Below are 18,037 nucleotides of genomic sequence, written 5' to 3' on the forward strand. Positions count from 1 at the left end.
GACCCAAAAAAAGTGACTTGAAAGAGCCCCTTCTCCACGTATATAAGTGCATGGCATGCATTGACACCGTTTAACATGTTAAATGAACGATTGGGCAGAAAATAATTTTCCCCCGAAAAATTGAAAAATGTACTGAGAATGACCTCTGTGCGACCAAAAATGAAGTGTCTTGAAAGAGCCCCTTCTCCGCATATATAAGTGCGTGGCATGCATAGACACCATTTAACATGTTAAATGAACGATTGGGCACAGAAAAATTTTTCCTGAAACATTGAAAAATGTACTGAGAATGACCTCTGTGCGACCAAAAATGAAGTGTCTTGAAAGAGCCCGTTCTCCGCACGTAAAGGTGCGTGGCATGCATAGACACCGTTTAACGTGTTAAATGAACGATTGGGCACACAATAATTTTCACCAAAGAATTGAAAAATGTACTGAGAATGACCTCTGTGCGACCAAATAAGAAGTGTCTTGAAAGAGCCCCTTCTCCGCATATAAAGGAGCGTGGCATGCATAGACACCGTTTAACATGTTAAATGAACGATTGGGCACAGAATAATTTTCACCAATAAATAGAAAATGCACTGAGAATGACCTCAGTGCGACCAAAAATAAAGTGTCTTCAAAGAGCCCCTTCTCCGCATATATAAGTGCGTGGCATGCATAGACACCATTTAACATGTTAAATGAACGATTGGGCGAGGAATAATTTTTCCCAAAAAATTGAAAATGTACTGAGAATGACCTCTGTGCGACAAAAAATAAAGTGACTTGAAAGAGCCCTTTCTCCGCATATATAAGTACGTGGCATGCATAGACACCGTATATTATGTTAAATGAACGATTGGGCACAGAATAATTTTCACCGAAAAATTGAGAAGTGTACTGAGAATGACCTCTGTGCGACCAAAAAAAAAGTGACTTGAAAGAGCCCCTTGTCCTCGTATATAAGCGTGTCGCATACATAGACACCATTTAACATGTTAAATGAATAATAGGGCACAGAATAATTTTTCCAAGAAATTGAGAAGTGTACTGAGAATGACCTCTGTGCGACCAAAAATAAAGTGTCTTGAAAGAGCCCCTTCTCCGCAAATATAGGTGCGTGGCATGCATAGGCATCATTTAACATGGTAAATGAATGATTGGGCACAGAATAATTTTCCCCGAAAAATTGAAAAATGTACTGTGAATTACCTCTGTGCGAGCAAAAAAAAGTCTTGAAAGAGCCCCTTCTCCGCATATCCAAGTGTGTGGCATGCATAGACACCGTTTACCATGTTAAATGAACGATTGGGCACAGAATAATTTTCACCGAAAAATTGAAAAATGTACTGTGAATGACCTCTGTGCGACCAAAAATTAAGTATCTTGAAAGAGCCCCTTCTCCGCATAGATAAGTGGGTGGCATGCATAGACACCGTTTAACATGTTAAATGAACGATTGGACACAGAATAATTATTCCCAAAAAATTTAGAAGTGTACTGAGAATGACCTCTGTGCGACCAAAAAAAAAGTGACTTGAAAGAGCCCCTTCTCCGTGTATATAAGTGCGTGGCATGCATAGACACCATTTAACATGTTAAAGAATAATAGGGCACAGAATAATGTTTCCCAAAAAATTGAGAAGTGTACTGAGAATGACCTCTGTGCGACCAAAAATGAAGTGTCATGAAAGAGCCCCTTCTCCGCATATAAAGGAGCGTGGCATGCATAGACCCCGTTTAACATGTTAAATGAACGATTGGGCACAGAATAATTTTCACCAAAAAATAGAAAATGTACTGAGAATGACCTCTGTGCGACCAAAAATAAAGTGTCTTGAAAGAGCCCCTTCTCCGCATATATAAGTGCGTGGCATGCATAGACACCATTTAACATGTTAAATGAACGATTGGGCGAGGAATAATTTTTCCCAAAAAATTGAAAATGTACTCAGAATGACCTCTGTGCGACCAAAAATAAAGTGACTTGAAAGAGCCCTTTCTCCGCATATATAAGTACGTGGCATGCATAGACACCGTATATTATGTTAAATGAACGATTGGGCACAGAAAAATTTTCACCGAAAAATTGAGAAGTGTACTGAGAATGACCTCTGTGCGACCAAAAAAAAGTGACTTGAAAGAGCCCCTTGTCCTCGTATATAAGCGTGTGGCATACATTGACACCATTTAACATGTTAAATGAATAATAGGGCACAGAATAATTTTTGAAAGAGCCCCTTCTCCGCATATAAACGAGCGTGGCATGCATAGACACCGTTTAACAATTTAAATGAACGATTGGGCACAGAATAATTTTCTCCAAAAAATAGAAAATGTACTGAGAATGACCTCAGTGCGACCAAAAATAAAGTGTCTTGAAAGAGCCCCTTCTCCGCATATATAAGTGCGTGGCATGCATAGACACCATTTAACATGTTAAATGAACGATTGGGCGAGGAATAATTTTTCCCAGAAAATTGAAAATGTACTGAGAATGACCTCTGTGCGACCAAAAATAAAGTGACTTGAAAGAGCCCTTTCTTCGCATATATAAGTGACTTGAAAGAGCCCCTTCTCCGCGTATATAAGTGCGTGGCATGCATAGACACCATTTAACATGTTAAAGAATAATAGGGCACAGAATAATGTTTCCCAAAAAATTGAGAAGTGTACTGAGAATGACCTCTGTGCGACCAAAAATGAAGTGTCATGAAAGAGCCCCTTCTCCGCATATATAAGTGCGTGGCATGCATAGACACCGTTTAACATGTTAAATGAACGATTGGGCACAAAATAATTTTCCCCGAAAAATTGAAAAATGTACTGAGAATACCTCTGCGCGACCAAAAATCAAGTGTCTTGAAAGAGCCCCTTCTCCGCATATATAAGTGCGTGCCATGCATAGACACCGTTTAACATGTTAAATGAACGATTGGGCACAGAATAATTTTCACCAAAAAATTGAAAAATGTACTGATAATGACCTCTGTGCGACCAAAAATGAAGTGTCTTGAAAGAGCCCCTTCTCCACATATAAGGGTGCGTGGCATGCATAGACACTGTTTAACATGTTAAATGAACGATTGGGCACACAATAATTTTCACCAAAAAATTGAAAAATGTACTGAGAAAGACCTCTGTGCGACTAAATATGAAGTGTCTTGAAAGAGCCCTTTCTCCGCATATATAAGTGACTTGAAAGAGCCCCTTCTCCGCGTATATAAGTGCGTGGCATGCATAGACACCATTTAACATGTTAAAGAATAATAGGGCACAGAATAATGTTTCCCAAAAAATTGAGAAGTGTACTGAGAATGACCTCTGTGCGACCAAAAATGAAGTGTCATGAAAGAGCCCCTTCTCCGCATATATAGGTGCGTGGCATGCATAGACACCGTTTAACATGTTAAATGAACGATTGGGCACAAAATAATTTCCCCGAAAAATTGAGAAATGTACTGAGAATGACCTCTGTGCGACCAAAAATGAAGTGTCATGAAAGAGCCCCTTCTCCGCATATATAAGTGCGTGGCATGCATAGACACCGTTTAACATGTTAAATGAACGATTGGGCACAAAATAATTTTCCCCGAAAAATTGAAAAATGTACTGAGAATACCTCTGCGCGACCAAAAATCAAGTGTCTTGAAAGAGCCCCTTCTCCGCATATATAAGTGCGTGGTATGCATAGACACTGTTTAACATGTTAAATGAACGATTGGGCACAGAATAATTTTCACAAAAAATAGAAAATGTACTGAGAATGACCTCTGTGCGACCAAAAATAAATTGTCTTGAAAGAGCCCCTTCTCCGGATATATAAGTGCGTGGCATGCATACCCACCGTTTAACATGTTAAATGAATGAGTGGGCACAGAATAATTTTCCCCGAAAAATTGACAAATGTACTGAGAATGACCTTTTTGCGACCAAATATAGAGTGTCTTGAAAGAGCCCCTTCTCCGCATATATAAGTACGTGGCATGCATAGACACCGTTTAACATGTTAAATGAACGATTGGGCACAGAATAATTTTTCACAAAAAATTGAGAAGTGTACTGAGAATGACCTTTGTGCGACCAAAAATAAAGTGTCTTGAAAGAGCCTCTTCTGCGCATATATAAGTGCGTGGCATGCATAGGCATAATTTAACATGTTAAATGAATGATTGGACACAGAATAATTTTCCCCGAAAAATTTAAAAATGTACTGAGAATGACCTCTGTGCGACCAAAAATAATGTATCTTGAAAGAGCCCCTTCTCTGCACATATAAGTGCGTGGCATGCATAGACACCGTTTAACATGTTAACTGAACAATCGGGCAGAGAAAAATTTTTCCCAAAAATTGAAAAATGTACTGAGAATGACCTCTGTGCGACCAAAAATAAAGTGTCTTGAAAGAGCCCCTTCTCCCCATATAAAGGTGCGTGGCATGCATACACACCATTTAACATGTTAAATGAACGATTGGGCACAGAAAAAGTTTCCCCGAAAAATTGCAAAATGCACTGAAAATGACCTCTGTACGACCAAAAAAAAAGTCACTTGAAAGAGCCCCTTCTCCGCGTATATAAGTGCGTGGCATGCATAGACACCATTTAACATGTTAAAGAATAATAGGGCACAGAATAATGTTTCCCAAAAAATTGAGAAGTGTACTGAGAATGACCTCTGTGCGACCAAAAATGAAGTGTCATGAAAGAGCCCCTTCTCCGCATATATAAGTGCGTGGCATGCATAGACACCGTTTAACATGTTAAATGAACGATTGGGCACAAAATAATTTTCCCCGATAAATTGAAAAATGTACTGAGAATACGTCTGCGCGACCAAAAATCAAGTGTCTTGAAAGAGCCCCTTCTCCGCATATATAAGTGCGTGGCATGCATAGACACCGTTTAACATGTTAAATGAACGATTGGGCACAGAATAATTTTCACCAAAAAATTGAAAAATGTGCTGTTAATGACCTCTGTGCGACCAAAAATGAAGTGTCTTGAAAGAGCCCCTTCTCCACATATAAGGGTGCGTGGCATGCATAGACACTGTTTAACATGTTAAATGAACGATTGGGCACAGAATAATTTTCACCAAAAAATAGAAAATGTACTGAGAATGACCTCTGTGCGACAAAAAATAAAGTGACTTGAAAGAGCCCTTTCTCCGCATATATAAGTACGTGGCATGCATAGACACCGTATATTATGTTAAATGAACGATTGGGCACAGAATAATTTTCACCGAAAAATTGAGAAGTGTGCTGAGAATGACCTCTGTGCGACCAAAAAAAAGTGACTTGAAAGAGCCCCTTGTCCTCGTATATAAGCGTGTGGCATACATAGACACCATTTAACATGTTAAATGAATAATAGGGCACAGAATAATTTTTCCAAAAAAATTGAGAAGTGTACTGAGAATGACCTCTGTGCGACCAAAAATAAAGTGTCTTGAAAGAGCCCCTTCTCCGCACATATAAGTGTGTGGCATGCATAGGCATCATTTAACATGTTAAATGAATGATTGGGCACAGAATAATTTTCCCCGAAAAATTGAAAAATGTAATTACCTCGGTGCGAGCAAAAAAAAAGTGTCTTGAAAGAGCCCCTTCTCCGCGTATATAAGTGCGTGGCATGCATAGACACCATTTAACATGTTAAAGAATAATAGGGCACAGAATAATGTTTCCCAAAAAATTGAGAAGTGTACTGAGAATGACCTCTGTGCGACCAAAAATGAAGTGTCATGAAAGAGCCCCTTCTCCGCATATATAAGTGCGTGGCATGCATAGACACCGTTTAACATGTTAAATGAACGATTGGGCACAAAATAATTTCCCCCGAAAAATTGAAAAATGTACTGAGAATACCTCTGCGCGACCAAAAATCAAGTGTCTTGAAAGAGCCCCTTCTCCGCATATATAAGTGCGTGGCAAGCATAGACACCGTTTAACACGTTAAATCAACGATTGGGCACAGAATAATTTTCCCTCAAAAATATAAAAATGTGTGACCAAAAATAAAGTGTCTTGAAAGAGTCTTTTCTCCGCATATCTAAGTGCGTGGCATGCATAGACGCCGTTTAACACGTTAAATGAACGATTAGGCACAGAATAACTTTCCCCCGAAAATTGAAAAATGTAGAACGACCCCTGTTCAACCAAAAATGAAGTGTCTTGAAAGAGTCCCTTCTCCACATATCTAAGTGCGTGGCATGCATAGACGCCGTTTAACACGTTAAATGAACGATTGCGCACAGAATAATTTTTCCCCAAAAAATTGAAAAATGTACTGAGAATGACCTCTGTGCGGACAAAAATAAAGTGTCTTGAAAGAAGCGGTTCTCCGCATATTTAAGAGCGTGGCATGCATAGGCGCCGTTTAACACGTTAAATGAATGATTGTGCACAGAATAATTTTCCCTAAAAAATTGAAGAATGTACTGAGAATGACCTCTGTGCGACCAAAAATAAAGTGTCTTGAAAGAGTCCCTTCTCCGCATATCTAAGTGCGTGGCATGCATAGACGCCGTTTAACACGTTAAATGAACGATTGGGCAGAGAATAATTTTTCCCAAAAAATTGAAAAATGTACTCAGAATGACCTCTGTGCGACCAAAAATAAAGTGTCTTGAAAGAGTCCCTTCTCCGCATATATAATTGCGTGGTATGCACAGACGCCGTTTAACACGTTAAATGAACGATGGGGCAGAGAATAATTTTCCCTCAAAAATTGAAAAATGTACTGAGAATGACCTCTGTGCGACCAAAAATAAAGTGTCTTGAAAGAGTCCCTTCTCCGCATACCTAAGTGCGTGGCATGCATAGACGCCGTTTAACACGTTACATGAATGATTGGGCACTGACAAATTTTTCCAGAAATATTTAAAAATGTACTGCGAATGACCTCTGTGCGGCCAAAAATAAAGTGTCTTGAAAGAACCGGTTCTCCGCTTATTTAAGTACGTGGCATGCATTGACGCCGTTTAACACGTTAAATCAACGATTGGGCACAGAATAATTTTCCCTCAAAATATAAAAATGTGTGACCAAAAATAAAGTGTCTTGAAAGAGTCTTTTCTCGGCATATCTAAGTGCGTGGCATGCATAGACGACGTTTAACACGTTAAATGAACGATTAGGCACAGAATAACTTTCCCCGAAAATTGAAAAATGTACTGAGAATGACCTGTGTGCGACCAAAAAAATTGCTTGAAAGAGTCCCTTCTCCGCATATCTAAGTGTTTGGCATGCATAGACGCCGTTTAACACGTTAAGTGAACGATTGGGCACAGAAAAATTTTTCCCAAAAACTGAAAAATGTAGAATGACCCCTGTTCGACCAAAAATAAAGTGTTTTGAAAGAGTCCCTTCTCCGCATTTCTAAGTGCGTGGCATGCATAGACGCAGTTTAACACCTTAAATGAACGATTGGGCACAGAATAATTTTCCCTCAAAAATTGAAAAATGGACTGAGAATAACCTCTGTGCGACCAAAAATAAAGTGTCTTGAAAGAACCGGTTCTCCGCATATTTAAGAGCGTGGCATGCATAGACGCCGTTTAACACGTTAAATGAACGATTGTGCACAGAATAATTTTCCCTCAAAAATTGAAGAATGTACTGAGAATGACCTCTGTGCGACCAAAAATAAAGTGTCTTGAAAGAGTCCCTTCTCCGCATATCTAAGTGCGTGGCATGCATAGACGCCGTTTAACACGTTACATGAACGATTGGGCACTGACAAATTTTTCCAGAAAAATTGAAAAATGTACTGAGAATGACCTCTGTGCGGCCAAAAATAAAGTGGCTTGAAAGAACCGGTTCTCCGCATATTTAAGTGCGTGGCATGCATAGACGCCGTTTAACACGTTAAATGAACGATTGGGCAGAGAATAATTTTTCCCAAAAAATTGAAAAATGTACTCAGAATGACCTCTGTGCGACCAAAAATAAAGTGTCTTTAAAGAGTCCCTTCCCCGCATATCTAAGTGCGTGGCATGCATAAACGCCGTTTAACACGTTAAATGAACGATTGGGCATAGAAAAATTTTTCCCAAAAAATTGAAAAATGTACTGAGAATGACCTCTGTGCGACCAAAATTAAAGTGTCTTGAAAGAGTCCCTGCTCCGCATATCTAATTGCGTGGCATGCATAGACCCCGTTTAACACGTTAAGAGGAAGCTTTAGCTCGTGTGCTCCTATTTAAATACATGTTGAAGCAGAATTCTTTTTTTTTCGGCAACTGATGCACCAGATTTGACGAGCTTTGTTGCATTTAAAAGAAAAAACATTAATTCTAGTGATTATTGTTCTCGAATTTTTTATTTAAGTTGTCAATTCCTTATTAAAAATTCACCAATATCGCAAGTTTTCTGAAAACGAAACTATCAAGTTTAAAGCTCTGTAATTCCGCAATCAAAAACGATATCACAATTCTGGGAATTGCACCGAATAGTACATCTACAGCGGACAAAATTTCCATGTTACACATGAATCTCAAGAAATTTAGTATTATTGAAATACGGCTTTCGTAGAATCCTTGTACACAACGTAACCAATTCACGTAAGATACGGATTGACACACCAAATTTGTCCGCTTTGACTCTTATAATAGATGCCGTTTTCAGAACAGCGACATAGGTTCTTGATGCAGATCTATTAGTTTGTAAACCTTTGTGCCAAAAATTGTGCACAAAATAACTGATGTCAATGCTTCCATGTTTTTGTCCATTTAATAAGTAAAGAAAATGTCACACCAACTTTAGAACTATATCGGTTCGAAACCAGCAAAGCAGTGCATGTTAGGAGAGGTTGGCGCCTTTATGTAGCCGGTGCCACCACATAAAGGCGCCAACCTCTCCTAACATTCACTTCAATAAAAAATAAAAAAAGCAGTGCATGCTGCTGATATGGAAAATGTAAAGGCCATGAAATTAATGAGTTGAGGAGATATATGTTAATGAAACTTTGTCATTCAAGAAACTTATTTAGATTCTTGTACATATGGAACGGCCAGTGAAAAATCTCAATGACGCTGTCATTTGTTCCAATTTATTACGCAAGAGCAGCTGTCAACGGTTGTGTATCGTGAGTAATTGCACCGAAATTATAGCCGTAACAGAGAGCACGTATAAAAAACAGGAGTTCTGCAAAATATACGAGGGCGAGTCAAACCAAAGTGAGCCAAGGCGAATATATGACAAATGGGGTACTTTATGTAGAAGTAGTCTCCATGAGCATTTAGACATTTGTCCTATTGAATAACGAGTCACGTGATTTCCGTCTTATTTAACTCCTTGGGTTGCTGCTTCAAAAAATCTGCAACTGACTCTTTCACGTCATCGTCCGACACAAATGTGATTCCCTTGAGCTCTTTCTTTCGGTTGCCCCAAAATGTGTAAGTCACAAGGCTACAGGTGTGAGCTGTATGGCGGACGTTGCAGCATTTCCCACTTGAACATTGCCACTTTTGTATTAACCACATAAGCGACGTGGGGATGGCATTGTCGTGGAACAAGATCAACCCATTCGCCAACTTTCCACGTAGTTTGTTCTTGATCGTGACATTCAGCTGATCCGGCGTTTCACAATAACGAAAAGAATTGATAGTCTAAAGATTTAGTAAATTCTATCAGTAATGGCCCCTGACGATTGAAAAAAGTTAACAGCACTTTTCCCACAGAAATTACGCCCTTTTCTTTCTTTGGGGGTGGTGAATTCGAATGTTTCCACTGTAAGCTTTGCCGTCGTGTTTTAGGCTCGTAGTAGTGGCACCATGGTTCGTCCCCAATCACAAATGCAGACCAGAAGTCGTCACCGTCATTGTGATACGGGATAAGATGAGTCAAGGCAGCGCTGAACTTCTCCATCTTCCGGTGGTGGTTCAAAATCTTGGGCAACCATTGCCCACACAAGAGCGGATAATAGAGTTATTCATGAATTACGGCATGAACCGAACTGTTACTTATGTTCACACGCTCTTCCAGTTCATCGATGCTTATCCTTCATTCTTGTTTCATCAGCTCATCAACCTTTGCAATTTTGTTAGGGTTGATTGCAGGATGACTTTGGCCCGGTATTGGGACGTCTTTTCAACTTTCACGTCCTTCTTTCAACCGTTTGCTCGAACGCTTCACAGTGGCCAATGAAATGCAACGTGCAACGTACATGGCAGCCGTACGGTGACTAATTTCTTTTTGAGAAATACCTTCAGCTGTCAAAAACCTCAGGGCACCACGCTGCTCAACTTCTGGAGCGTTCATTACGTGTTCAACCCAGTGTATGAGAGCATTAAGAAAACATTTATCCTCATACCTGCGTGTCACTTTTGTAAATGAGAAATGCATTTGTGCTACGCGCATGCCTCGCAGATAATGAACCGAAGCATTATTGCGGAGGGTGGGTAGGCCCAGTTTAATTTGACTCGCTCTCGTGCATTAGAAATGCGAAGATTCAATGGAATATACAAATGCGAAGATACAGCTTGATAAAAGGCAAAAAAGTGTCACTGGAAACAAAGCTACGTATACAGAAAACCTCGCAACAAGATATTTAAATACACATATAAGTCTCCAATAAATCTACGTATCTAAGAAAAAGTCACTGTATATAATGCGTCAAACAAGGCAAATAAACATGTTCCGCAACCACAGATTCACAGAATCCTAGATCCCGCCCCCATTTCATCCACACCCCCTAATGTATCGCGCGCGACGGAAGGCGGCACGCTTTCTCCCCGCTTTTCGCTTTTGCGCACACAAAACTGAGCCACCATCGTCGGCTCCATCATTCCAGCCCCCCACCTCCCTCCTTAAGCTTTCACTCGCACATACAGCATGCTGCGCGCGGTCACGATGTTAGCGCGTTCGGACTTTATACGAAACATGAAGGCGACAGCGACGGGAAGAATGCGCGTGGAGTGCCCATATAATTGCTATCGCAATACTATATGGTGTGAGTATCCGGCAACTGAAGCGTCCCGTGGCCCATTACTTGCCGCAAAAGGAGTAACAAAATCGAACTTTCAGCATGCGACAATTCGCTGCGCCGCAACCATGTCTTCTTTTTTTTATTTTGGGGGGGGCCGGGGCACCGAAATGAAAAAAAAAACGCGAAGTACGTTGGCCACAATCGAATGCCTACTTTGGGTACCTAATGTAGCTACCCAAGGAATATCGAACAAAACGTGACACGCTAGGTCCATCAAGAACCATACGCATACTGCTCGGTATCCTACACTGGCAAGACAAGACTTTCCGGAGAGGTTGCGCTCAAATAAGCGAACGCGGTGCAATCCGTCGAATCCCCACAGTGATGGCGGCGAGCGACCATATTTTCTTTTTCTCGTCTGCTAGCCAGAAAGCGTCCAAAACTCGGCCAGAGAAAAGCGAACGCGCACCGAAGTTCGCCGCGCGGTGGTCGGTGCCACACGAGAACAACGCATGCTCTCTGGCTGGCTCTGGCAGCCCGCGGGTAGGGTAGCGACGACAAAAAATTGAAGAGGCTCAATGTGTCCTTGCGAATAAAAGTCAAAGTAGAAAAATAAGAACCTGAGGTGGCTTTAGTGTCTTGACATGGATGCTTTGGCGAAGGCGAAATAGAAAATGTTGATATTTTTTATGTGTCATGACGGCACAAGTGAACCACTACAACGCTTCATTTCATCGGACCGCGCTGCGTGCTTTGTCAACTTGTCTGATATCGTGTTGATATGATGTCTTGTCTCGTTGTATATTCCGATGTAATACTTTACAAAAGCAATGCACCTTTGGCGTCAAATATTTATAGGAACATTAAACCCACGAAGTTCTGCAATTGAAAATCTAAAGCACAACGTAGAAAATGTCAATGCACTTTTCACATCAAAAGTTTATGAGAACTTTATACCCATAAAATTTCGGGATTGACATCCATGCGCTCCGTAGATTCCGCCGCCACCGGAAGATGCCGCGGCAAGGCCGTTGGCCATCAAAACGCCCTTGAACCTTTGTGCTCGGATGGGGCTGCTTGCGTTATGTGACTCCCGGTGCATGGGCATTGCCGCGAAATCCAGCCCGAATCCGCAATGTTTGCGGTAAAATGTCTTTTCGAGCATGAAAAAGACATTCTAGACAAAATTCAGAATGATTTCCGGCGCCGGGAGTTGCTTTGGTCGGTGGTGCATGGATAGCACGAAAACATTTCGAGGGGGGGGGGGCTGAAGCCCCATAAGCTTCCCCCCCCCCTGGCTACGCCTCTGCTGCCTTGTTACGTTTCAGCTCGCATCTACCATCATCATGAGGTTGGTGTTCCTCCATGCCACAACAACCATTTTTTTCAATTCCTCCCCAGTACGCAAGCAAGTTGGAATCACGTTCCCTGATCTCTCGTCGAAATACCTGAAAATTCAAAGTTTAAAGCTGCTTTAACTAACCTGCTGTTGTCATAAACAGAAGAAATTGTAGCATTGGCATGGTAGTGTGTATAAGCGCGACTGGACGAGGACGAAGAAAGAAACAGATACACAGACACAGCGCTTCACTTTCAACTCTAGATTTTATTTTCGCACGCATCGATAAATATATACCGTGCGAGCGGAAACAAACGTAACAGCAGAAAACAACATTGAGGGGTGCATTTCGTTGAACCGAACACGTGTGCAAGGCAAGGAAAAAAAAGCATGTATTACAATGGTCACAAAGATAAACCAAGGAATCGTATCTCCTTTTCTGATAAAGTCACTGAAGGCTTGCTTACGCACCTTTGCTCTAATTTTGCTAACTCGTTGGCCTCTACAATCTCCCTTGTCATCCTGCTATGAGCCTTATACAGAATGGAAGTGCTTTCAAACATGGGCTTGCATGAACAATCTCGGCAGTGAATACCCAAATAACCCGGATTACCTTAGTGACGTTATATTGATGCTCTTTTAATCTCTCGTTGATGCATCTGCCGGTTTGACCAATATACGTTCTTCCGCATGAAAGTGGGATGGCATAGACAACGTTATGAGTACAGGTTAACCTGTGTTAACCTGTTTGCATAGCTTCTGTAGACGCTCAGGGGCAGAGAAAACCACGTCTACTCCCGATTTCGCCGCTATTCTTCTGAGATTATGTGAAATGCAATGAATATATGGTACCACAGCAACTTTCTTTGCTCTAGCATTGGTACTGCTTGCATTCGATGCGTTTTTGCACTTCTTGCTTAAGCCCTCCGCGACAGAAGTTAGCATGCGCATCGGGTAACCAGAATCTGCCAGGCGCTTGGCCTGCTCTTTGAAAATGGTTTCCATTTTGTCGTCACACGACTTCGTCAGAGAATTGTTGAAACACGATGTCACTACTGCGCGTTTTACAAGTTTTGAATGAGCGGAATGAAATGGTAGGACCGGATTATTGCCTCTCGGCTGGTAACTCCAGCATGTCATTTGTGGATAAAAGTACACTCCCAAGTCTAAAAACCGTATGAAATTGCCTATGGGGAATTCATGTGTCAAAGACAAAGGGGACAACACTTTAGTGAATGAGGTTTGTTTTTTTTTGCCTTGCCTTGCACACGTGTTCGGTTCAACGAAATGCAGGCCTCAATGTTCTTTTCTGCTGTTACGTTTGTTTCTGCTCGCACGGTATATATTTATCGATGCGTGCGAAAATAAAATCTATAGTTGAAAGTGAAGCGCTGTGTCTGTGTATCTGTTTCTTTCTTCGTCCTCGTCCAGTCGCGCTTATACACACTACCATGGATTCTAACCAGCCAGCCCGCCAACGTGTTTAAACCAAGCATTGGCATCCTTTTTATTCTTGCTTAGCCCTTTTTTTATCGCACTAAACTTTGTTTTGTAGCCATATACTACAGTTTGGAGCGTCGTCTCTTTTGTTTTCTTTCTTTAGTGATAAGGTCTCTTTACGCTTTGTATGCATCGCGCGTTTTTTTTTCTTTTTTTTCTCCGTGTACTGTGCGCTATTTATTGTTTATTTCCTTTCATGTATTGGTGTAACCCTCTCGTTTCATTTCAGTTTTACACAAATGCACTGTTCTTTCATTTCCCCGCCTTATCGAATGCACCCACTCACCTCTGTAAGCCCTCGCGCCCTGAGGTTACTGAAATAAATATATAAATACAGACTTCGAACTTTCGGTACGTATTACCAGTAAGGTGGCCCCCATTCTCTGTAAATCTGGAATTCCTGACATTTTATACGCACGCATATGCCGTTTCCGAGCGCTTCTGCAGTCATACTAACCGCTTCCATGTAATATTTCAGGGCGATCAAGGGGGTTAATGCTTGATTATGACAGTTTGCTGCATTCAGAGGGCAACAATTTCACCACATGTTAATCTCTACTGGATGTGGTGGCGTTCGCGTACAGTTACGTGCATCTTTTGCCACCTACCGAAACATCAGCTGTTCCAAATTGTGCCGGGTCCCTGAAGCGCACGCGCACACGCTATTATCGTATATATACATAGTCAAAAGTAACGTCGCCTACTGTTTTCCAAACAGTGCAGCCCGAGCCCGGCTTGGGCTGTGGATTGCCGTTGGACGAAAGCACATCCGGCGCAGTGACACGCTTTCCGCTTGGTTGATGTATTGGGTTGTTTTGAATACAAAGTTCAAGTGCCATGACCAGCTGCACCAAGTGCGAAGCATCCGTTTGCCGGAGCACGTCGACAATGCAGATTGTCTGCTGGGGCGCTGCACCTAGCCTTCACACACACACGTAAAGGAGAGAGAATAATCGCCTGAAAGGCAACACTGCAATAAAAAGAGCATGGGCAACAGCCTAGAACGTCATGTAATTGAGCAGCTTGGGTGACGAGCCTGCTAGGTGAACGGAGCAGCAACAAGTTGAACCAAAAAGGGTACGTAAAGTTTTTTTTTCTTCTTTGACCGTGCGAAATAACAAAAAGCCGTTCGCTTTCGCCAAGTGTTCCAAGAAAAAAGTTAAGATTTTGGTAAAAAGCTAACTGACATGTTTTAATGTCTAAACGCACATGAGAAAGAGTGATAACCTTGGTTCAGCTGATACTAATAAAAACCAGTCGAATTGCATGTGAGGAAGTATCTTGCCCTCGTGTTTAATAATGGCGATGAAACCAAAACCAACGAATGAATTTTGTACATAAGTGGAGACAACCAACAATAAATACAAACATTTCCATGTGCCTTCAGATGGTGACTATACTGAAGAGCCCATTCGCCGACGTTGCGCTTGATTTTCACAAGAATTTTGGTGGCTACATCCTCGAGCACCTTCGCCTCAACCCTCGCTCTAAATGGGTGAGTAGTAATCTCCTGTCAATGGTACAGAGCTACGAAAAAAAAAGGTGCGCTTTAGCTCTTCTCACCTCGTATAGGTAATTAAAGAGGTATAGCAAAAGTAAAGCTCGGCTTTCATTCACTACTTTGTCAGAATATTTGGTTGCGAAGCCGTTAGCAAAATAACAACCACAAGAAAAAGTGTAATGAAAAAAAAACTTGCAGCACGTTTTCAAATATGTCGCCATGACGACATGATTTGAGCGTCGCAAAGTATTTTCGACTTGAGCAAACAAGCGTTGCAATGCTCGGAATCATTTTGGGAAGAAACCTAAGTGCCATTCGAGTAGTCTCCACTCGAAAAAAAAAAACAGAACGAAATCAAAAAAGGGATCATGCACCATGCGCTGTCAGAAGCATTGCAGTTTTTAATGCGAATGGCATTGTTGGCATTTTCAGACCTGTTTCCTTTCCGCCTATCTATCATTGTAACAAAAAAAAACAAATTGTGCAGATGCCACGCACATTTTGGAATCTATGTCAGGCGAACCTTTCGTGAAGTGGTTAATGAAATGCTATAAATTTACACATTTCATTGCTGCGTCCTTTGGTGTAATGGCAACTGGCGCCCGCACATGTACTCTCGCACACCCGAGTTACAATTACCTCTTATATTTTCTCGTATTTCGTTGCTTCTTATTTATGTTACATGTACCCCGCACGCTTCTTGACCAATCCCTGGTTGTGGGTATGTATGCGCTGTACTTCACCCCAATTTTTTCCTCTTTTCAAAACAAGAATCTCTCTCTGTCATAGTACGGACATCATGGTCGTCTACACACAGCAATCATTTCAGCGAGCCAGTTGGCGTTGCAACGATAGAAATATACGTGTCAACATGGCCTAATGGATAACTAATTATACATATATACGTTATAAAGGTTTAGTTTATTGAAGGAATTGTGCTCTTAATGTATATTTGTTGCAATGAGATCATACAGGTATCATTTTTTTATCACCGAGTGATGCCATAGCAAACAAGGCCAGCAGCCCCGGTACCTATGGGTTGTAAAGATGCTAGTGCTGTCCTGCGCACGAGTTATTGGCATAGAGGCAGCGCCCAGCCAGCAGCCATAGCCAGGAAATGCCGGAAGGGCTTGCAAAAAAAATATTTCGCTTTAAAGAATGGTGAAATCCCAAAGAGAGTGCTGCCTAAAAGTGTGGACCGATCCTGAAAATCTGCAGTCTAAATGTTGGCCGTTCTCGTCATGAACCTGTTTGACGCCAGCTTGGATATGTGGCCCAGGGGCCCCTAGGGTCACTAGACATGGGCCACTTAGTGTGTGCCACTGAATATGTGCTGCTGTTCAATGAACCTCTGTTACATCATCTTGGACAACTGGGTATGCGCGGACTTTGCTGCAGCGATGCTAGGTCGCGTGGCATGTCCAGAGGGAGCATGTGATTAGAAAAAAAAATCCGGTTGGATGGCGTGAAAGCAAAATGAACCTCATCTACAAAGGCAAAGATGATAATGATAAGACGAGCTCGTAAATGCCAGTTACAGTAACGTCGGTGATATAGAGAATGGCAATATAAGCCATAATATTAGAAATGTGTAAATGGGTGAAAAAAAATGTACTGGGGAAAGTACAGAATGGGTTCAGACCAGGCAGACGCTTAGAGGATAACATCTGTTTCTACTAACTCATTGCACAGAAATTTCAGTAGCTCAGAATATACTTTTATGGATGGCATTTCTGGATATTAAACGAGCCTACGACAACGTAGCCAGGAAATCGTTATGGGACATTGTATGCGAATTTCGTGATGCTGGTGAGAGACAACCGAGTACAAATTGTATGGGAAGACCGAAAATGTAATACAGTGGTGCAAATCCACCAAAAACTGAAGCAAGGACGTCCTCTGTCTCCATTGTTGTTCATGCTTTATGTTAAAGGCATGGAAAGGCGAATGGAAACAGTGAGTTAGGGCTTAATTTATCATACATGCGTGATGCACAAATGGTGCAATATAAGGTCCCCGGACTGATGTATGTGGACGACACAGTGCTACTACAGGACAATATAAAATATTTACAGACACATAGAGCGTAAACATTATTTTAAAATCAATAACGTTCGAGTCCGGCGTCATTTTAGTGGGTCTGGGCACCCACCGCGGACGCGGTTCCGAGACCTTGTCTCGAAGCTGCTTCCTCGGCTCGCTGGACGGCCCAGAGTTGTGCTGTCAGGTTTGAGCTGAGCAGTGCGGTCTTCCAGCGCGAGCGGAGGCTGGCGGTGGAAGATACAGAGGGGTCGGCACTGCCCGACTTGTTTGTTAAGTGTTGACACTCCCATAACATGTGATTAAGTGTGGCAACCTCGCCACGCGATGTCCATCTGTTTGTAGTGTATATGTCTGGATACATGGTGTGCATGAGTTTGGGGTTTCTGTAAGAATCCGTTTGTAATTGTCTGAAGTGTACTGCTTGCGTCCTGTCTAACCTAGCGTGAGGGAATTGGTATAGGCGTCTTTGTAGCCGGTAGCGTGCCGTGATGCCATGGAACCTGGTCATACGATCCTCCCACGCCCAGACGTTTGCAGTACCCCGCGGGGGCTCTTCCTCCGATGATGCTCGGTGAGTGAGGCCTCGAGCAACGTGGTGAGCCGCTTCGTTGGGGGTGCTCAATCAAATGTGTGCCGAGATCCGTAGCAAATGCCTTCGGTTATCGAAGTCGGCCTCTCCGTGGTGTATGGGATGTCGCTTGAGTATGTGATACGCCTCTTGCGAGATGCGCCCAT

General features: G+C 42.0%; 1 protein-coding gene across 1 annotated transcript in view; it reads left to right on the plus strand.

Moving 5' to 3' along the window:
- The first annotated feature begins 15,145 nt into the window (after positions 1 to 15,145).
- Positions 15,146 to 18,037, plus strand: part of LOC139052058 (uncharacterized) — a 34,176-nt gene continuing 31,284 nt past the window's right edge. Inside the window, exon 1 of the mRNA XM_070529126.1 lies at positions 15,146 to 15,253. Coding sequence (XP_070385227.1) covers positions 15,146 to 15,253 — 108 coding nt within the window. The remainder of the gene's footprint in view (positions 15,254 to 18,037) is intronic.

The sequence above is a fragment of the Dermacentor albipictus genome, unplaced genomic scaffold (assembly GCF_038994185.2).
Source record: "Dermacentor albipictus isolate Rhodes 1998 colony unplaced genomic scaffold, USDA_Dalb.pri_finalv2 scaffold_17, whole genome shotgun sequence".
Classification (NCBI taxonomy): Eukaryota; Metazoa; Arthropoda; class Arachnida; order Ixodida; family Ixodidae; genus Dermacentor; species Dermacentor albipictus.